The 16,923-nt window shown below is 42.4% G+C and overlaps 1 protein-coding gene across 5 annotated transcripts in view; it reads left to right on the forward strand.

The window, feature by feature from the left end:
• The window catches only part of JMJD1C (jumonji domain containing 1C), a 196,010-nt gene that overhangs the window by 155,426 nt on the left and 23,661 nt on the right, over nt 1-16,923 (forward strand). For 3 of the 5 annotated variants that reach the window (XM_069980281.1, XM_069980279.1, XM_069980282.1), the window contains 7 exons: nt 636-741; nt 3,326-3,450; nt 5,692-5,835; nt 6,074-6,245; nt 6,843-8,524; nt 12,870-13,036; nt 13,190-15,411. In XM_069980281.1, coding sequence (XP_069836382.1) covers nt 636-741; nt 3,326-3,450; nt 5,692-5,835; nt 6,074-6,245; nt 6,843-8,524; nt 12,870-13,036; nt 13,190-15,411 — 4,618 coding nt within the window. The remainder of the gene's footprint in view (nt 1-635; nt 742-3,325; nt 3,451-5,691; nt 5,836-6,073; nt 6,246-6,842; nt 8,525-12,869; nt 13,037-13,189; nt 15,412-16,923) is intronic. The other 2 variants (XM_069980284.1, XM_069980280.1) reach the window with 1 other exon arrangement.

A 16,923-nucleotide genomic window follows, 5' to 3' on the forward strand; every position in this document is an offset into this window, starting at 1 on the left:
CTTACATGATGTCGGGTGAGAGTCAGAAGGCCCCCATACGTATTCAATGGTATTTTAGTCCCAAGAAAATAAGTGTTTTTTACAAGTCTTAATAGGGGCCAAAGAGTTAAAATAAAGTTGAATTTTAGACTATAATTAGGTGAAGTAGCTAAACTGGAGGAGTGCCCTAATGGACAGAGCTATGCTAGGTTGCCATTACAGAATAGCGAGTTGTTATTTTAAGACCACAACTGTACATTTCCTTGAAGACCATAATGTGCATCGTTCCTCGAGGGTGACTTGGGTCAAATGACATCATGGCTTCTGGCAGTAGATGCAAATGATGGGTACATAGGTAAATACTGTTAGTCACGTGTACAAGCAGAGCTGTCTGTGTAAAGCTCGCTGGCACATTCTTCCTCAGTGCGTCTAGTCTGTGTGCTATATGCAGTAGACGGCATAGTAAGCTCACTACTAAAAATACATGTATGTTTCCTTCTTGGCCAACATGGTGTTTACAGCCTGAATTCAAGGCTTGTACAACAGAACCAGAGTCCGGATTCCCAGCCTGATCCTGGATGCTCATATTTATTGCAGCTCTTGCGTACACTCTGGGCTAGGGGCGTACTAATCTGCTGGCTTTTTTGTATTTATAGGATGAAGTTGACAGTCTAAACCCAGTTCTCAGGGACAACCCCCAGCTTCACGAGGAGGTGAAAGCCTGGGTTAAAGAACACAAGGTTCAGGAGATTTTTATGCAAGGTGAGTGATTTCTTACTCTAGTTTGCAGTGTTTGCAGAGTGTCCGTTCATGAAAATAACTAACACACAAAGTACATGTATGGAGCCGTGGCTGTATGCTATTGGCTCCTGGCATGTATGGTCTTTATTGTATAGGTGATCTTATACTAGACAAATGGTGAATCCTGTTACCATTGGGTAGTGAGTTAATTAATAGAAATGTTTATCACTTCTGGTTTTACATGGAGACCGAACACTAAATTGCAGATATATATAATGACAACTGAACAGGAAATAAAATAGTTATATTTGGGAAAGCTGCCAAGAGGATATAGGAAATAGACATAATAGAGCTGCCTATTGTGCCTTTGGCTTTATTTGCATATTTGTAATTAAAATCAGGTTTGTCCATGAATTGTTCTCCATTCTAGCTCTGTCCTATCAGATACACAGTGTTATCTGTTATGACCTTCTAGCTTTCTATATCTGAGATTATCTCATCAAGCATGTTATTTATTCCAATCTCTACTTAAATAATCTGGAATTGTAACCTTGTTCTATAGAGACGAGGGCTTACCTGTTCATTATTATACTGATAAGCATGCTTTATGGAGGGAGTTATATGCCCTTATACACATCAGGGGACTCCATCATGCATTTTTTTATTGGCAGATAAGACGCGTTATGGTCTAAAACAAAGGGGGAAGGGGCAGCATGGACCATACAAAACCTTTGACCGCTTAAGAGAATCTTATCACTGTATATTAATATCCTCGCAGGGTTCTAATAGGGGGTTCTCATGAAAAATGTTCACTATATATGCAGATTATGACACCACCTTTCCTAGTTTTATATATATTTTTTGTTTAGTTAGTGATTACAGTCGATAAAAATGTTTTTTTTGGGTCATTTTTGGTCCCCTTCATATACAGTTTTCAGCCAGCTCCTGGGTTCAGTTTCTTCTCATGTGGTTGTATTTTCCCAGTAATTCATGCCGGATGTGAGGTCTGTGTGTTTGGAGCCTACAGTTTACTGTGTGAGCATTGTTTTCTCTCTACACTTGTCTACAGCCCATGTGATACTTCCCTGTGAGCTCTTCTCCCTTTCTCCCTTGTGTACGTTGCTCTCCCATCTTTCCAGTCTGAGCTGCTATGTATATCCCCCTCCCTGCTGCTATCTCTGAGGGAATGGACTGAAGAGCAGACAACCTGTGAGAAACTACTGCTGGATTGTTCTGTCAGCTAGAAGAAAGACTCTGCAAAAGCAAAATTCGGGCAGATTTGTAAAAAAAAAGAAAATTTCTTAAGGGGTTGTCTGGGGAAAAAATAATGTGTAGAATTGTGGTAAAAATAAAAAGTGATACTTAAAAGGGTTATCCAGTGCTACAAAAACATGGCCACTTTTGCCCCACTCTTGTCTCTAGTTCAGGTGTGGTTTGCAATTAAGCTCCATTTACTTCAATGGAACTGCGTTTCAAACCCCACCCAAACTAGAGACAAGAGTGGAGCAAAAGGGGCCATGTTTTTGTTGCACTGGATAACCCCTTTAAGTACCTGGTGCACCAACACCTTGCTTGTTACCACTGCTTGTGCCAGTTCCTGAAGATGTGTTGTCCCTTCAGCCAATCACTGACTGAGGCAAGACACAGCTGCGGCCAGTGAGTGGCTGAGCAGCACAGTGTGAATGAGGACAGAGAGTCACCAGAAAGTGGTGGTGATGAGTTTAGACTGGTAGAGTTGGTGTGACAGCTAGATGGATTTTAGCCCTAAACAGTCTCTTTATTTATGCACCCAGGAAGCAAATGGGCAATATGTAGTGCAATATGTAGTGCAAAGGTTTTCATAGACTTTAATTTATTGCAGTACCGGGCTGCAACTGTAAGCACGTTGGGCCTCTCAAACAACCTTATTGGTTGTACCCCTTACATAAGTGGGCGATATGACACAGTGCCGATCAAAAAGGGGCCTATCTAGTGACACATTCCCTTCATTGCATTCAGATTGGCAGCTAACATTTGTGGCAATAAAAACCACCAGGGGTAAAATTAATATTTCGGCAGCTGAAAAATAGAAGGTGTCAAGTTCTCCAGTCATTTGTGAATCATTCTCTTTGGAAGTTGGCTGCTTGCATCATTGCTTATTCACTCTTCAAGTATTGAAGCCACTTAGTGCAATTTGTGTCATTCATCGTGTAGGCAAGTGAGAAGTTCCTCCATAAAGGCCCGCAATTACACGCCACGGCTCCAGTCACCGGAAACCCCAGGAACACTCTCCCTTTTTTTATTTGCTGCTCACAATAATGGGAAGTGACCTGACAATTAGATTTTTATTACTCATGTAGAAATCCGTTCCTAAGTATTAAATGGCTTAATCTTGACACGAGATACTAAAGCATTGGCCTGGTAATGTAACAAAACAAAGCAGAAATAATTGCTGGCGAATCAGACACATAAAACATTAGCACCGAGGATTTGTTTGTGTGTTTGCTTCAAGTGTGTCAGGATCTGGAATCGCAGCCCTGCATGATGTAACTGTTGGAAGTGGATCAAGAAACCTTCTGAGACATGGATTTCCGAGTATCTAAATGTGTCATTGTTCTTTTTACAGGGCCCTATTCCTTAAACGGCTATCGAGTGAGGGTGTACAGACAAGACTCTGCCACCCAGTGGTTCACTGGTATAATTACTCACCATGACCTTTTCACCCGCACTATGATTGTTATGAATGACCAGGTAAGTGGGGCATCGCTGGTACTCACATGCTGCAGGGGCATTTGGCACATCTGTGGCCAGTGTAAATCATAGCCTTAGCCCAGTTTTCTTATATTGGCCATGCTTGTGATAAATGAGTGTTAAAATGCCATTCAGCTGTATGTTTCTTAAACCTGTTTTTCTCCCTAGAGTTTTACAGAAACTCCAGTAATAGAGAATCTAATGAATTTTGCAGCAGTATGCAAGCTGGTTGTCTTCATTGCATGATTAAAAGGGTTGTCTGGGAGAATAATAAGAGAAAGTACCTGAAGGAAATGTTATAATAAAAGAACAACTATTACTCACCTGTCAAATCCAGTGCTGATGCCCCTTGCCTTGCTTGTCCTGCGGCGTTAACATAATTTACATGCATATGACTGCTGCAATCAATCGCTGGCTTTTCAGTGGTGCCGCTTGCATGTATGGCACGTGATCACTGACGCCAGGCTGCAGGGGTCACATGAATGGTTGTGACCTCAACGCTGCAGGACAGTAAACATATACAAATAGGGAATTTGATTTTCTTCATATATCTTTCACAAAAGGTTCTAATCAATTCCTCTATAAAGGAATTTAAGGGTATATGTCACCTATAGACTCCCATGATAAGCATTTAGGGGCAAACATCCCTTTTTTGTATTTATTGTGTCAGAGTGGTCCTAAGGATATGAAGCTTTGCTGGCACATAGTACCATAGTCTTCCTACTGTATGTGTACATTAGATTCTTAAGATTTAACAGCCCCTGGGGTATAATTAGCATAAAATATTGCATTGCTGCAAGCATTGGTTATTCAACATTGCCATGCTTCAATAAGTGTGCAATAAATTATCCTGAATTTGCATTTCTTGATTTCTCTGATAAACAGTTCAAGGCTATGTTCGCACTCAGTATTTTTGCGCAGTATTTTGCAACCAAAACCAGGAGTGGATTGAAAACACAGAAAGGCTATGTTCACTCTGGTAAAATGTAGTGGATGTCCGCCAAATAATTGGTTATTTTAAAACAATGCCCATTATTTGCCATTAAATGACGGACATCCACTAAATTGGGATTAAAGTTTAAATAATTCAATCCCAATGGTACATTTACAATACTTCCATTTGAGAGGACAGAGGCAGTTTGAATGGCTGAGTGTAATTGCAGACACATTATAGTAGCAGTGTGTATAGCTGGGTGTAAGTGCAGGCACATAATAGCAGCAGTGTGTATAGCTGGGTGTAAGTGCAGGCACATTATAGTAGCAGTGTGTGTAGCTGAGTGTGAGTGAAGGCACATTATAGCAGGAATGGTGAGGATGGGAAACACAAGGGCTGACAGACTGCAGGGAGCATGAAGGAATGAGCAGGGCATATGTGGGCACTGTATAGCAGCAAACTCTGTCTGGGGAGAGAGGGGTTACAGCTATGGGGAGATTACCTCCACAGTCCGCTCCCCTCATACAAGCCCCAGCCTGAAGTGGATCTGCTATGATTTGGAAGGTGAGGGAGACTTCATGGGTCAGAGTACAGTACTGTAGACCACCCTATGCAGACCGTGCCCCTCGCCCACTTCCGCTCCCACCCAGTACAGGGAGCTCTTAAACCAAGTCACAATTTTGTAATGTGTGTTATGTAAGTGAATGACCCCTTCCCCATGCCCCCCACCCCCGGAAGTGTGGTGGAGTATTCTCACCAGATTACTGAGCCGTCCCTCATGCCCGCCCCCCTGGGGTCAACAGTAATCTGGTGAGTATACTGCACCATACTTCCGGGGGTGGGGGGACACGGGGAAGGGGGCCTTTCACTTACATAACACACATTACAAAGTTGTATAATGTGTGTTATTTAGTGAATAATTTTTAAATGCCGCACTACCCCTTAAATCCAAGTTACTCTTAAACCAAGGTACCACTGTATCTGATACATATATTTTCAGCATACATAAGATTCTGACTGATCAAAACTTTAGAAATGTTTCTGCAGTATATATATATATTTTTTTCTTTTAATGTGACAGTACCTATTTAAAGTAACAGTATGGCCAGTAATCCTATGTTGGTGGGAAGGAACCAAAGATTTCTCCAATAAAATACCATAAAGTTATAGGATATGTACATGTCTTCTGTTTGCTTTGCCAGCATTATCATGATCGACATAAAGCGCTATGCTAACAGCATTTGTATTTTGTGTCCTAGAGCTACCTGTGTACTAATGATTGCCATGTTTTGTGTCTTTTGGCCCAGGTTCTAGAGCCACAGAATGTTGATCCTTCTATGGTTCAGATGACCTTTCTAGATGACGTTGTATACTCTCTGCTAAAAGGTGAAAATATAGGCATCACAAGTCGCCGCAGGTCGCGCTCCAACCAGAACAGCAACACAATTCATGTGAGTTTTCTAATCTGATCTCTGCAGAAGATATGCTAGACCAAATATGAGACACTAAACTGGCATGTACTGTAATGCAAAGAAAAAGTACAGCTATATAGAGAAAAGTGCACTTATATTGAAGAATACATCTACAGTCTGGTTGCTGTAAGCACCACCAGCTCTTTTCTTGTCATTGGTTTGATTAATCTCACTAATGGTTTGCTGCTTGTGATCTAAACATTGACATCTTTTGTAGGGTCATTATACACGCGCACAAGCAAATAGTCCCAGACCAGCGATGAACTCACAGAGCTCCACAAAACAGAGTCACCGAAACGCCCGCTTAAACAAGAGGAAAGGTTCTGACAGCAGCATGCCAGATGAAGATAGGATTAAAGAAGAAAGATTTGATGGTACTGGGAGGGGAGGTATGCAGACCTGTAATGGTTTGTAATACTGAGCTGGGGAAAGGATGAAACTATCCTGAAATCGAGCTGTAAATGGATGGGTGGGAATTGCCCTTTTAGTAAAACTGTGATGTGAAGAGCATCCTATGAAGTATCAATGCTGTTCTCTCGCCAATAGCACATACCACCTACCAGTTTTCTATTACAATTAGAAATAAAAACACATTTTGGTCTTCTTTTGCATACAATCCCAATAGTTTACTGATTTACCTACATAGACATGATCAACTGCAGTTATCATGCCTGATCACCCTATTGGAATGCATATTTTTACTGTCAACTTACACAGATACCTTTTTATTGTGTTGCTATTGGCGTCTGCTAAGTAGAAATATGCAACTTTGTGTTATTCCGTACAACCACTACTGTCCTGCCTCTATAAGGTGAGCATAAATATAAGGCCATCGGAGTCATGCCTTTTTATTTTTTTCTTCTAACAACAGTCTGTGGGGTCATCACCCAGGCCTCCATCAGTCAAACTGGTGACATGTCACTATGTAAGAAACTGTTAGCTATAAAAATGTGTATATGGACTAATGCCTGTATCTCTATTTACAGAGAATGTGAAAAGGAACAAACATTTTCACAGCAAAAGGAGGAAACCTGAGGAGGATGAAAAGAAATTAATTCTGAAAAGGCTGCGCACAGACAATATTTCCGACTACTCCGAGAGCAGCGACTCAGAAAATTCAAATAAGAGGATAATAGATTCTTCCTCTGAGCAAAATTCTGAGAACGAGTTGAAAAGCAAGAACACTTCAAAGATAAATGGAGACGAAGGAAAATCCCAAAGTAGCGAGGGGGCTGAGGAACAGACACTAATAGATAGGCATCCTCACTGGGATGAAATACAGGAAGATAAAAAGCATCAAGAAGCAGAAAGGCTAAAGTCAGCTGACTTACAGCTGCAGAAGGAAAACTCTCAGTTCCTCCTATCCGAACAGAAAGCACTTTATGAGCAAAATTCCAATAAACAGCTTGTTCAAAATAGCGTGGTTGAGCGGAACAACACTACCGAATTGTTACAGACTGATCAGCTTATCGGCAAGCCTCCCACGCCAAAAAATTCTATTGTCTTAACTAATGAAAACAGTTTGGACAAAGCACCCCAGGAAAGCAGCTCAGCTAAGTATAACACCCAGCCGGCTGCCAAGAAGGAGCTACAAGGCAGCGACCCCAAGCAGTCATTTGGCGCCATCAATTTTTCCAGTACAAAGAAACAGGAATCTGAGCATGGTTGGAATGATAATGTTAACAATAAGACAGATTTGGCACTTTCAGGGGTTTTAAAAATGCCCCAGTCTACAAATAAGGAGGTGAACGACAGGGAGAAGATCCACCACACCTCTGTCATCGGTAGCACATCCTTAACGGATGAACAAAAGAGGCTTCAAAAACAGACTTTGGATGCTCTAAAGACAAAGCCGCATATATCTGAAAATTCTAGTAAAATAAAATATAGTTCTTCTCCGGATGTTTTGAAGTCTCGTCCCGTCCACTCTCCAGATTCAGCAAAAGTCAAGTTGAACTATCACAATAGTCAGAGTTCTGGAGTTGCTAGACCCTCTAGTAAAATGGATTGTGATACTCACAGGTCTAGCTTTCATCCAGTAACTGCAAGACCCAGCCCTATTGAATCTACAAAGAGTCCGCTTATAATAGACAAAAATGAGCATTTTACAGTTTACAGGGACCCAGCACTCGTTGGACCAGATACTGCAGCTAATCACATTTCTCCTTATTTGCACCAGCACAATTTTCCTCTTCATTCTCCTGCTCATCGAGCATGTTTACCTCCAAACAACCACCATCCAGCACTAACAGCTAACCCTCATATGTTAACGTCCTCTTCAAACCAAACACCTATGACTGCTATAAATGCCCATGCACTGGGTGGCACATCCCATCATTCAGTCCACCATCCTCATTTACTACCTACGGTGCTACCTGGAATGCCCCCGGGGTCATTGTTAGGTGGGCACCCTCAGCTAGAGACTGCACATGCCAGCAGCCTTAGCCATTTGGCACTTGCACATCAGCAACAACAGCAAATGTTACAGCACCAGCCACCTCATCTTCTTGGCCAGGCTCACCCTCCAGCTTCTTACAACCAGCTGGGACTTTATCCTATTATTTGGCAGTATCCAAATGGGAGTCATGCCTATTCTAGCCTTGGCCTACCTTCTTCAAAATGGGTACACCCAGAGAACCATGTCAATGCAGAGGCTTCCATTAGAAGGGTGAGTGATGTGATCAAGCGTGTTTGCACTAGTTTGTATAGTAGCAATGACATCCACTCTAATTTCAGAAGTACCAAGTCATTGTGTGAATAAAAGCTTTGATGTCAGACATGTTGTAGGTGTACACTTTTGTATAGCACGCAGTAGCATGTGCCAAAAAGAAACACTGGCATATTTTTGGTCCATGGGAGCCAATGGGAGGATTGTAGTGTATGTTGTATATTCTTGGGATATACTCTTGACAGGCATGAAAAACAGTGTGAACAAACCCTTATTGATTTCTAAATCTATTAAACTGCATAATTACTGTGTTTTTATGAGATTGTTCACTCTTAGGTTCTGCTTTGAGATTTATGGTGATAGTAAGAGTACTGTAGTTAGATGCACTGTTTTTCTCATGTAGTTAAATAGTTGATAAGGTTAAAAAAAAAGATTAAGAGCCCTATTACACCTAAGGATTAAAGGCCCTATTCCACGGAACGATTATCGGCCGTGTTCGGCCGCTAGGGCTAATAATCGTCCTGTGGAATAGAAGGCAACAATCGTCCGACATTGTTCTTGTCGGCCGATCCTTGCGTTGTTTATCTTTCAAACATGTTGAAAGACAAACGACTCATGCAGCAGCGATCCCTGTATGCCTAATCCCTGCCCCCCAACCCCATTCCCCCCCCCCCCCCCCCCCCCCCCCCCCGCTCGCTGCTGCTGCGTGGAATAGAAGGAGGAGCAAACGATAGCTAATAGCACTCGTTTGCTCCTCTCAGTCGGCCCGTGGAATATGAATATGCAAAAAAAGAGCCCGTGGAGCCTCATTGAAGAGTCTCAAAACACAGGATTAGCCAGATATCCCTCCGGGAAGGACCCAGCCAAGGGGCAGCTCCTGTTAGGAAACCACCAAAACCACCATATTAAGTGGCCCTATAAGTCAATGTAATGACAAGGGATAAACCAAGGCCAGGTAACCATCCACTTACAGCTGTTTCGGTGTGTTGCCCCTCATCAGTGTGGAGCAGGATTCTGGCTAGGTGGGAGCAATGCCTAGTAGAACCATAAGAGAAACAGATTGCTGAACTCAGGGAGACCAGCCAAACGACAACACTGCCGGCTGCTAGTGAAAGCGCTCAATGCAGTGAAGTCCTAGGTGCATTGCCCCCTGGGAAACATGAATATGCAAAAAAAAAAAAGAGCCCGTGGAGCCTCATTGAAGAGTCTCAAAACACAGGATTAGCCAGATATCCCTCCTGGGATATCACTCCCTCACTTAGCCAGAATCCTGCTCCACACTGATGAGGGGCAACACCCCGAAACAGCTGTATGTGGATGGATACCTGGCCTTGGTTTATCCCTTGTCCTTACATTGACTTATAGGGCCACTTAATATGGTGGCTTTGGTGGTTTCCTAACAGGAGCTGCCTCTTGGCTGGGACCTTCCCGGAGGGATATCTGGCTAATCCTGTGTTTTAAGACTCTTCAATGAGGCTCCACGGGCTCTTTATTTTTGCATATTCATGTTTCCCAGGGGGCAATGCACCTAGGACTTCACTGCATTGAGCGCTTTCACTAGCAGCCGGCAGTGTTGGCGTTTGGCTGGTCTCCCTGAGTTCAGCAATCTGTTTTTCTTATGGCCCGTGGAATAGGGCCTTAAGGGTTGTACTTGTTAGATTCCTGCCAATAATTGTTTGGTGTAGTTGATTGTGTTAAAAGGCAGCGATCAGCTGACATGCACTATGTCGGCTGATCATTGTGTTAAAACGACCTATCAAAACCACAGCGATAACGAAGGTCTGCTGACCATCACTCTGTGCAATCTTCTATTGGCCACCCAATTGGATTGGATGTGCCACATAAATAGATTTTAGTGTACGTAGCTCATCCATGAAGTTTGTTATATAAATAGACTTGTGCATATTGATATCCTTACTATCCACTTACTGATGATTCCTGGCTTGAAGCATTGCTGTTGCTTTAAACTACTTTTAACATGTCACTTAGATACATCAAAATTTTTGAGAGGTCGGGGTCTGTGTGTTTAGACTTTCAGTGATTGCTAGATAGAGCCAGGGAATCTCCCAGCTGTATCTACCCCCTACTATCTAAACTTTTGACCTGTCTATGCGATATGTCATAAAAATGTTTTAAAGCGACAGTATCTGTTACGTCTGTATTACAGCCTTTTGCCTGCTCAGCTTACCAAGAACTAGTTGCTATTAGTTCAGAACTAATATTAGGCCTGGTTCTCACACTGCTGCCACATATGGACAAAACCATGCCTACATAGGATGGCCACACACTTCAGGTCACCACATGGAGCATGTTGCATCCACATAATACCAGCCAGATCTTTGATCAGTGAAATCGATGGAAAAATCAAGTTAAATGGCTAAGATCTGGGGCCAATGCTGTCTTCTATCACTGTTTTTTACTGTGACTTTTGCTAGCTTATCACATTGTGTATGTTAAATGCAGTGTTTAATGTGGTATAATCTGTTATTGGATCAGTGAGCACAGTGGACCCGTTGTACTCTCCCTACCTCTCAACGCCTCTTAGCAGTGATTGATGGCTGGCTGCTTCACATCCAGATACACTGCAGCTGCCTGTTTATCACTTTAAGGTGGGTGGGGGTCACAGCAGACTGCGTTCTCTGATTCCTTCTATTAGGAGGGCACAATTGTTTTTGTGCAGTTTTTGGCTAAATAGGAGGGCAGACCTTTCCACATTTGATGCTGCCCTGACATCGGTTGATGACAGCTCTGCTTTGAAATAGTATCAGTCAGCATGGTGTGAACATGGTGTTGTCCAAATGTGAATTACATTTAAAAAATTGCTTTGCAAACGCCCTACTGTCCACTATCTCTGAGAGATCAGTGTAGAAAGCAAACAATGTTTGTAATAAACAATGATTTGGAAATTATTTGCTTTACGTTGCATTTTCATAGACCCGTTTAATGTTTAGGAGGACAGACCTAATGTAACAGCTTAGACACAGGCTCTGAAATCCCTATGTGCTGTCATCCCTCCATAAGCTGGGAAAACCATTATTAGCAGAGCTGACTTCCTAGACAGGTCTGAGTTTCTGCAGCTTCTATCTCTGGGACATCGGAGGAGGTTAAAAGAAAATAACCAGGTTTTCAGCATTTAGCCGCACACTCCCAGGCTCTCTACATGCTGATTACTAAAGGCTCTGTGTCCCTGAACTTGAACTGCTGTTTAAAGGAAAGTGGAAATAAAAAGCCTGGCATGAGGTATAGTTTGGTTATAATAGCATCCTTCTGGAGAGGCAGGCCAATGTAAACATCTGGCCGGGATAATTTATACCATGCATATTTTCCATATGTAGTCATATATCATTTTCCTATTACTGTACTGAGCTTCACATTACATAAACTGCCCTGAGTAACACAGACTGCAGGACATTAACTAATGTTGGGGAGCTCAAAATATTAAAGGGATACTAAATCCACATTTTCTGTGCAGTTGGATGTAATCTGTTGTATCCACTTTAGGCTGTTCTGCTATGGTGTTAGACTAGGGCTACTTGATGACTTTGGCGTGAATCTGGTTATCCGACCAAGGATCATGCTGTCGGACTCTCTTCATTGCATCTAATGAAAGTGAAAGGGGTCCTTTTCCATCTGTAAAAGGATTGCCACCAAATCCAACTAGGATGGGCTTTATGGCCCTAGCCACACAATCATTTTCCTTTCATTATCTGTGATGCAACTGCACAATGTGACCAAAGATGCTATGGAGCCATAGCTGTTCCAAAATGGTTCCATGTGATCAGTAACTTACTATGAGTTTGGCTTTGCAGACTTGCAGGAACTCTTTAATTCACGTTTGAATCATGTTCTCAGCTGCTGTTTTAGTCAGAATTTTTTCTTTTTTCACTATTTGTGTCTTTTTAGTGTTTTTGTGGCTTTACTATCACAAGATACAAAAACTGTAAAAACATGCTAAATGACTCAGTTTTGCAGCCCTCATGATGGTGACATATGACCCTTTTTACACCACAATTGAAAGGCTTTGTTTCACTTCCCCATAGTGAAGAGAGAGGCGGATAACCTGAAAACATAGTGGATGTAAAATAAGGTTGTATGCATTGTTTGTTTTTAGTGGTTTTGCCACGGTTGGCAGCTGCAGTTTTGGGAAGTCTGGTAATCTGGTTTATAACTAGTATTTAAAGTGTCATGGTAGAATTAACATAACACATTGATAGTAATATAGAAATTATACAGTACCCCAGAATCTTTTGTTTAGTAAATTCCATCTTTGTGACCATATATTTCAAGTTCCTTTTTGCCATTTTGGATGACGTGTGGTTATGCATTTGTTTGTTCCTCTTTGCAGAACACTGCCAGCCCCTGGTTACACCAGCCCACCCCTGTGACTTCAGCAGACGGCTTACTGATGGGCCACCTTCCTGTGCGGCCCTCCAGTGCAGACCCTCTTAGACTGAAACTGGCAGCGCATTCAAGTCCTCCCTTGTCTAAACCATTGACCGATCACCATAAAGAGTATGTAATTATATCCTCCTTTGCAAATGTATAATATCATTTATGAATAATACTTTTCTCTAGGCAATAATCCAGATTTTTCTGTGTTTAGTATATAATATTTATATTCAGTTATCAGATATCATGCAATAATACAATCCTGTTTCTCAATAGGGACTTGGAGAAGAAGACGTTTAGTGAATCACTGCGCTCAGTTACTTCAGCACCTGTAAAATCCGAGCACGAACACAACCGAACACACTCGGGAAAAGATGGCCATATACACAGACATTACATGGAGCCCGTTCTGAGCCACACCAAGCTGCAGCGGCCAGCTCCAGACAGTGAGAGAGAGAGGCAGAGCAAATATAAGGATGAGCACAGGAGAATCCTCCAGGAAAACATTGAAGCTTCATCTTTCTCTATGAAAATGAAAGCACATGAAAATGAACGTGAGAGCTTTGCTAGAGTAACACCTATCATGTCTTGCAGCCCAAAAAGCCATTTGGTAAAGCAAGAAAACAGTGTAGAGCGCCCCATCTCAGACTTATACAAAATAAAAAATGCAGTTTCTCAAAGTCTGCCACAAAGTAATTATTTCACCACCTTGTCCAATAGTGTGGTGAACGAACCACCCCGGTCATTTGCTTCAAAGGAAACCGTAAACATGTTCCCTGAAAAACAAAATGCCAGCCCTTCTTCAACAAATTCTTCTACTATTAACTCTTATATGTCATCCTTATCTAAGCCACCACCCTTAATAAAACACCAACCTGAGGAAGGATCAGCAAATAAACTCAATGAGCCACTCCCTCAGCAGGTGGCAACGCACACAATCACATCTTACAGAGGAGACAGCAGAAGTCCAACCCAGTTGTCTGTCTCTTCATCGAATGCACTCCGTAGCATGCCCGCACTGCATAGGGCACCTGTTTTCCACCCTCCTATTCACCACAGCCTTGATCGAAAGGAGGTTGGCTATAGCAATCTTTCTCCGCCAACACTCACTCCAGTGCAGCCTGTAACCACTGGAAGTAAAATCCAGGAACTTCAGAAGCCTCCTACCCTAGTTCCCGAGCCCAAAGAGGGTGCCGCAAATTACAAAAAGAACACAGAGAAACTGGTCCAGGAAATTTGGAAAACAAATGAAAAGCAAAATCATAGTAAAATTGAGTGGCTGCCAGAGAAAAATAATGTGAAGTTACCGTCTGCAACCGCATCTGTCATTGTACGCCCACCATCCAGTGCAAAGTATGATAACGCGCCAGTAACTCAGGCAGTCCCCAAGGAGAGAGCTGGCGAAAGATCCTCAGCTGGAATGAATCAATCAGATTGCACAAAGCCTTTGGAAACCAGAGAGACTCCAAGAATCGCCCAGCCACTTATGAACTCAGACAGCGCTCATGTGCTCTTTGAGAAGAACACTCACGCTCCCTCGCACAACATTCCCAGTCCATCTGCACCTGGAACTAATATAATATGTAGCACGAAAACTGATGTGACCACCTCTGCCCCCACAACCACAAGCGTTTCAAGTTGCAGCGGATCAGAAGTAACTTACTCTTTATCCAATGCTGTTTCCACTTGTACAGTAATAGAAAGCACCAGTTCAGTATCTGGAAGTCCTACTGTGCCGCCAGCTCAAGAGGGCACTGTCAATACCACCACTTCAGTCACCTCAGCCAGTAGCAAGACTGCAAGTGCAATTCAGCCCAACTCCTTATATCCTGCTTCAAGTGATTTTATTCATTTAAAAAAGCACAAGGCGGCTTTGGCTGCAGCTCAGTTGAAAAGCACTAATGCCAATGATACAGAGACCAATGCTGTGAAAAATCAGACCTTTGCAGCTTCAGGCTCTCCAGAAAGCAGCGCACCCTGCAGCTCTACAAACACAACAAGCTCTACAGGCGCTGGGCAGGCTTCCCAATGCAGCCAGCCAAACTACCACACAAAACTGAAAAAGGCCTGGCTTACCCGACACTCAGAAGAAGATAAAAACACTAACAGTAAGCCAGAAAGTACAGGCAACGCTATAGTCTCTGAAATCATTAAGCCGTGTACTGTTAATCTGATTGCTTCAACGTCTAGCGAGCTGCAGAATAGCATGGACCTTAGAGTACAGGAGGACAAGTCTCCTAAGGAAGATAGGCTTACAAGGAGGAGGGTTAAAAGGACTTACGAGTCTGGCTCAGAAACTGAGGACTCAGATGAAAGTGAGAGCAAGTCTGGACAAAGGCTGAAACGTCAGCCCAAGCCAACGTACAAAAAGAAGCAAAACGATATGCAGAGGCGAAAAGGTGACACAGACAAAGAGGAGGAAATCAAACCCAATGGTATTCTTAGTCGCAGTGCCAAGGAGAAAAGCAAACTGAAGTTACAGAGCAATAGTTCTAGCAGTAAGTATTAGGCGGCTTTCCGGTATTGTGTGAATAGCATGTGTTTTTATTTATACCAGGGCTTGGCTCCTTTTGTTGATGATTCCTGGATCTCATCCATGCTGCATTCCGATTGTGTGTTGAGCTTTTCTTAGGTACAAACAGGGAAGATGAGAGGGATCATGGGAATTCTTAGCAGATCACATCAGCCCCATCTATGCCACTTCCCAATCTAAACAGCAGACTGGAGGCTATAAATAGTAAGCAGGGCAGTACAGTCAAGACCACTGGGGTGACAGAACTTTTTTTATGCCAAACTTGGTTTCTTCTTCGGGCTAAGCTAGGTTTTCATATTTTAAAGAAATTTTCTTCTATTGGAAAATTCTCACCAACAGCTTCTGCTTCCTGCTTAGCCTGAATCTCAACATTCCCTGCATGGTCAGTGTCTTTTATAAGGTGATTTGTATTTGGAGGGACGTGTTTAGCCTTCGAGGGAATTTTAGAAATTCTAGGATATAGTGCAGCAAACAGCTTTACATCATGGAAACACATCTAAGGCCCTGTTCCCATCATGTTTTTCATCTACATTTAGCCTGTATACTGGAACAGCTTCCAGTATACACACAACACGCATCTAGTTTCTTCATTTGGCCTCTGTTGGGACAGTATACTACAGTGTACTTTGAAAGAATTGGAATAGCATAGCAGACAACACTATTTCATGTATGAAAACATACCCTTATGTCATAGTATATGGCTGACAGATGCAGAGCCCATTTACTCATATATCTGTTAGCTAGTCCAGGTACATTCTCTGTGCAGTTCTGTACATGTTTGATGTAGTGTCTTGCATTCTAATATTCTCTCCTAGAGGTAATACTTTTGGGCAATGTTTATTGCTTATAGTATGCACCTTTTTTACATTATACACAACTGTGCAAAATGCTGGAAAATTAGGAATGCATAACGCAGAAGTGGAGGCGCCTGGCTTGTACAGAGCTGATGGGAGCCATTTATAATGCAATATTAAGTGGAGTGGTATGTGCACAAGTTAGGTTTCATATATTTGCATAACATCTTAGACTATTACCCACTATTATCTTTGGCTTTATGGTGGGTGTGTTTACATATTATTCGATCTGTAGTATGGTCTGGGATTTATAGCCAGCTGTAGGGTAGGAGTTGTGATCTGTAAACTCTCATCCCACTTACGATGAGCTCACGTAAAGAAGAGGTGCCCAGTATGATGAATGCTGTATCCCCTCACCCTCATGACTTGACATGTTTGAGTCTATAGAACACCCACCATGTAGTGCACATAATATATTCTTTTTCTTCCTGTAACCACACTTGAACTGAGTGTTAAATTACTGAATCTTTTCATGTTGGGGGATTTGCAATTAAACCTTAAGCAAAGGCAGGCTGTGACTGAAGCTGCATTCATAAGTTGCCCATCACTTCAGGAGTAAATGATTGCCATATTTTTACAGACTGCTCTAGCAGCAATGCGTGCTCGGGGGTAGGTTTACACTC

This window comes from Dendropsophus ebraccatus, chromosome 8 (genome assembly GCF_027789765.1).
Source record: "Dendropsophus ebraccatus isolate aDenEbr1 chromosome 8, aDenEbr1.pat, whole genome shotgun sequence".
NCBI classification, from domain to species: domain Eukaryota; kingdom Metazoa; phylum Chordata; class Amphibia; order Anura; family Hylidae; genus Dendropsophus; species Dendropsophus ebraccatus.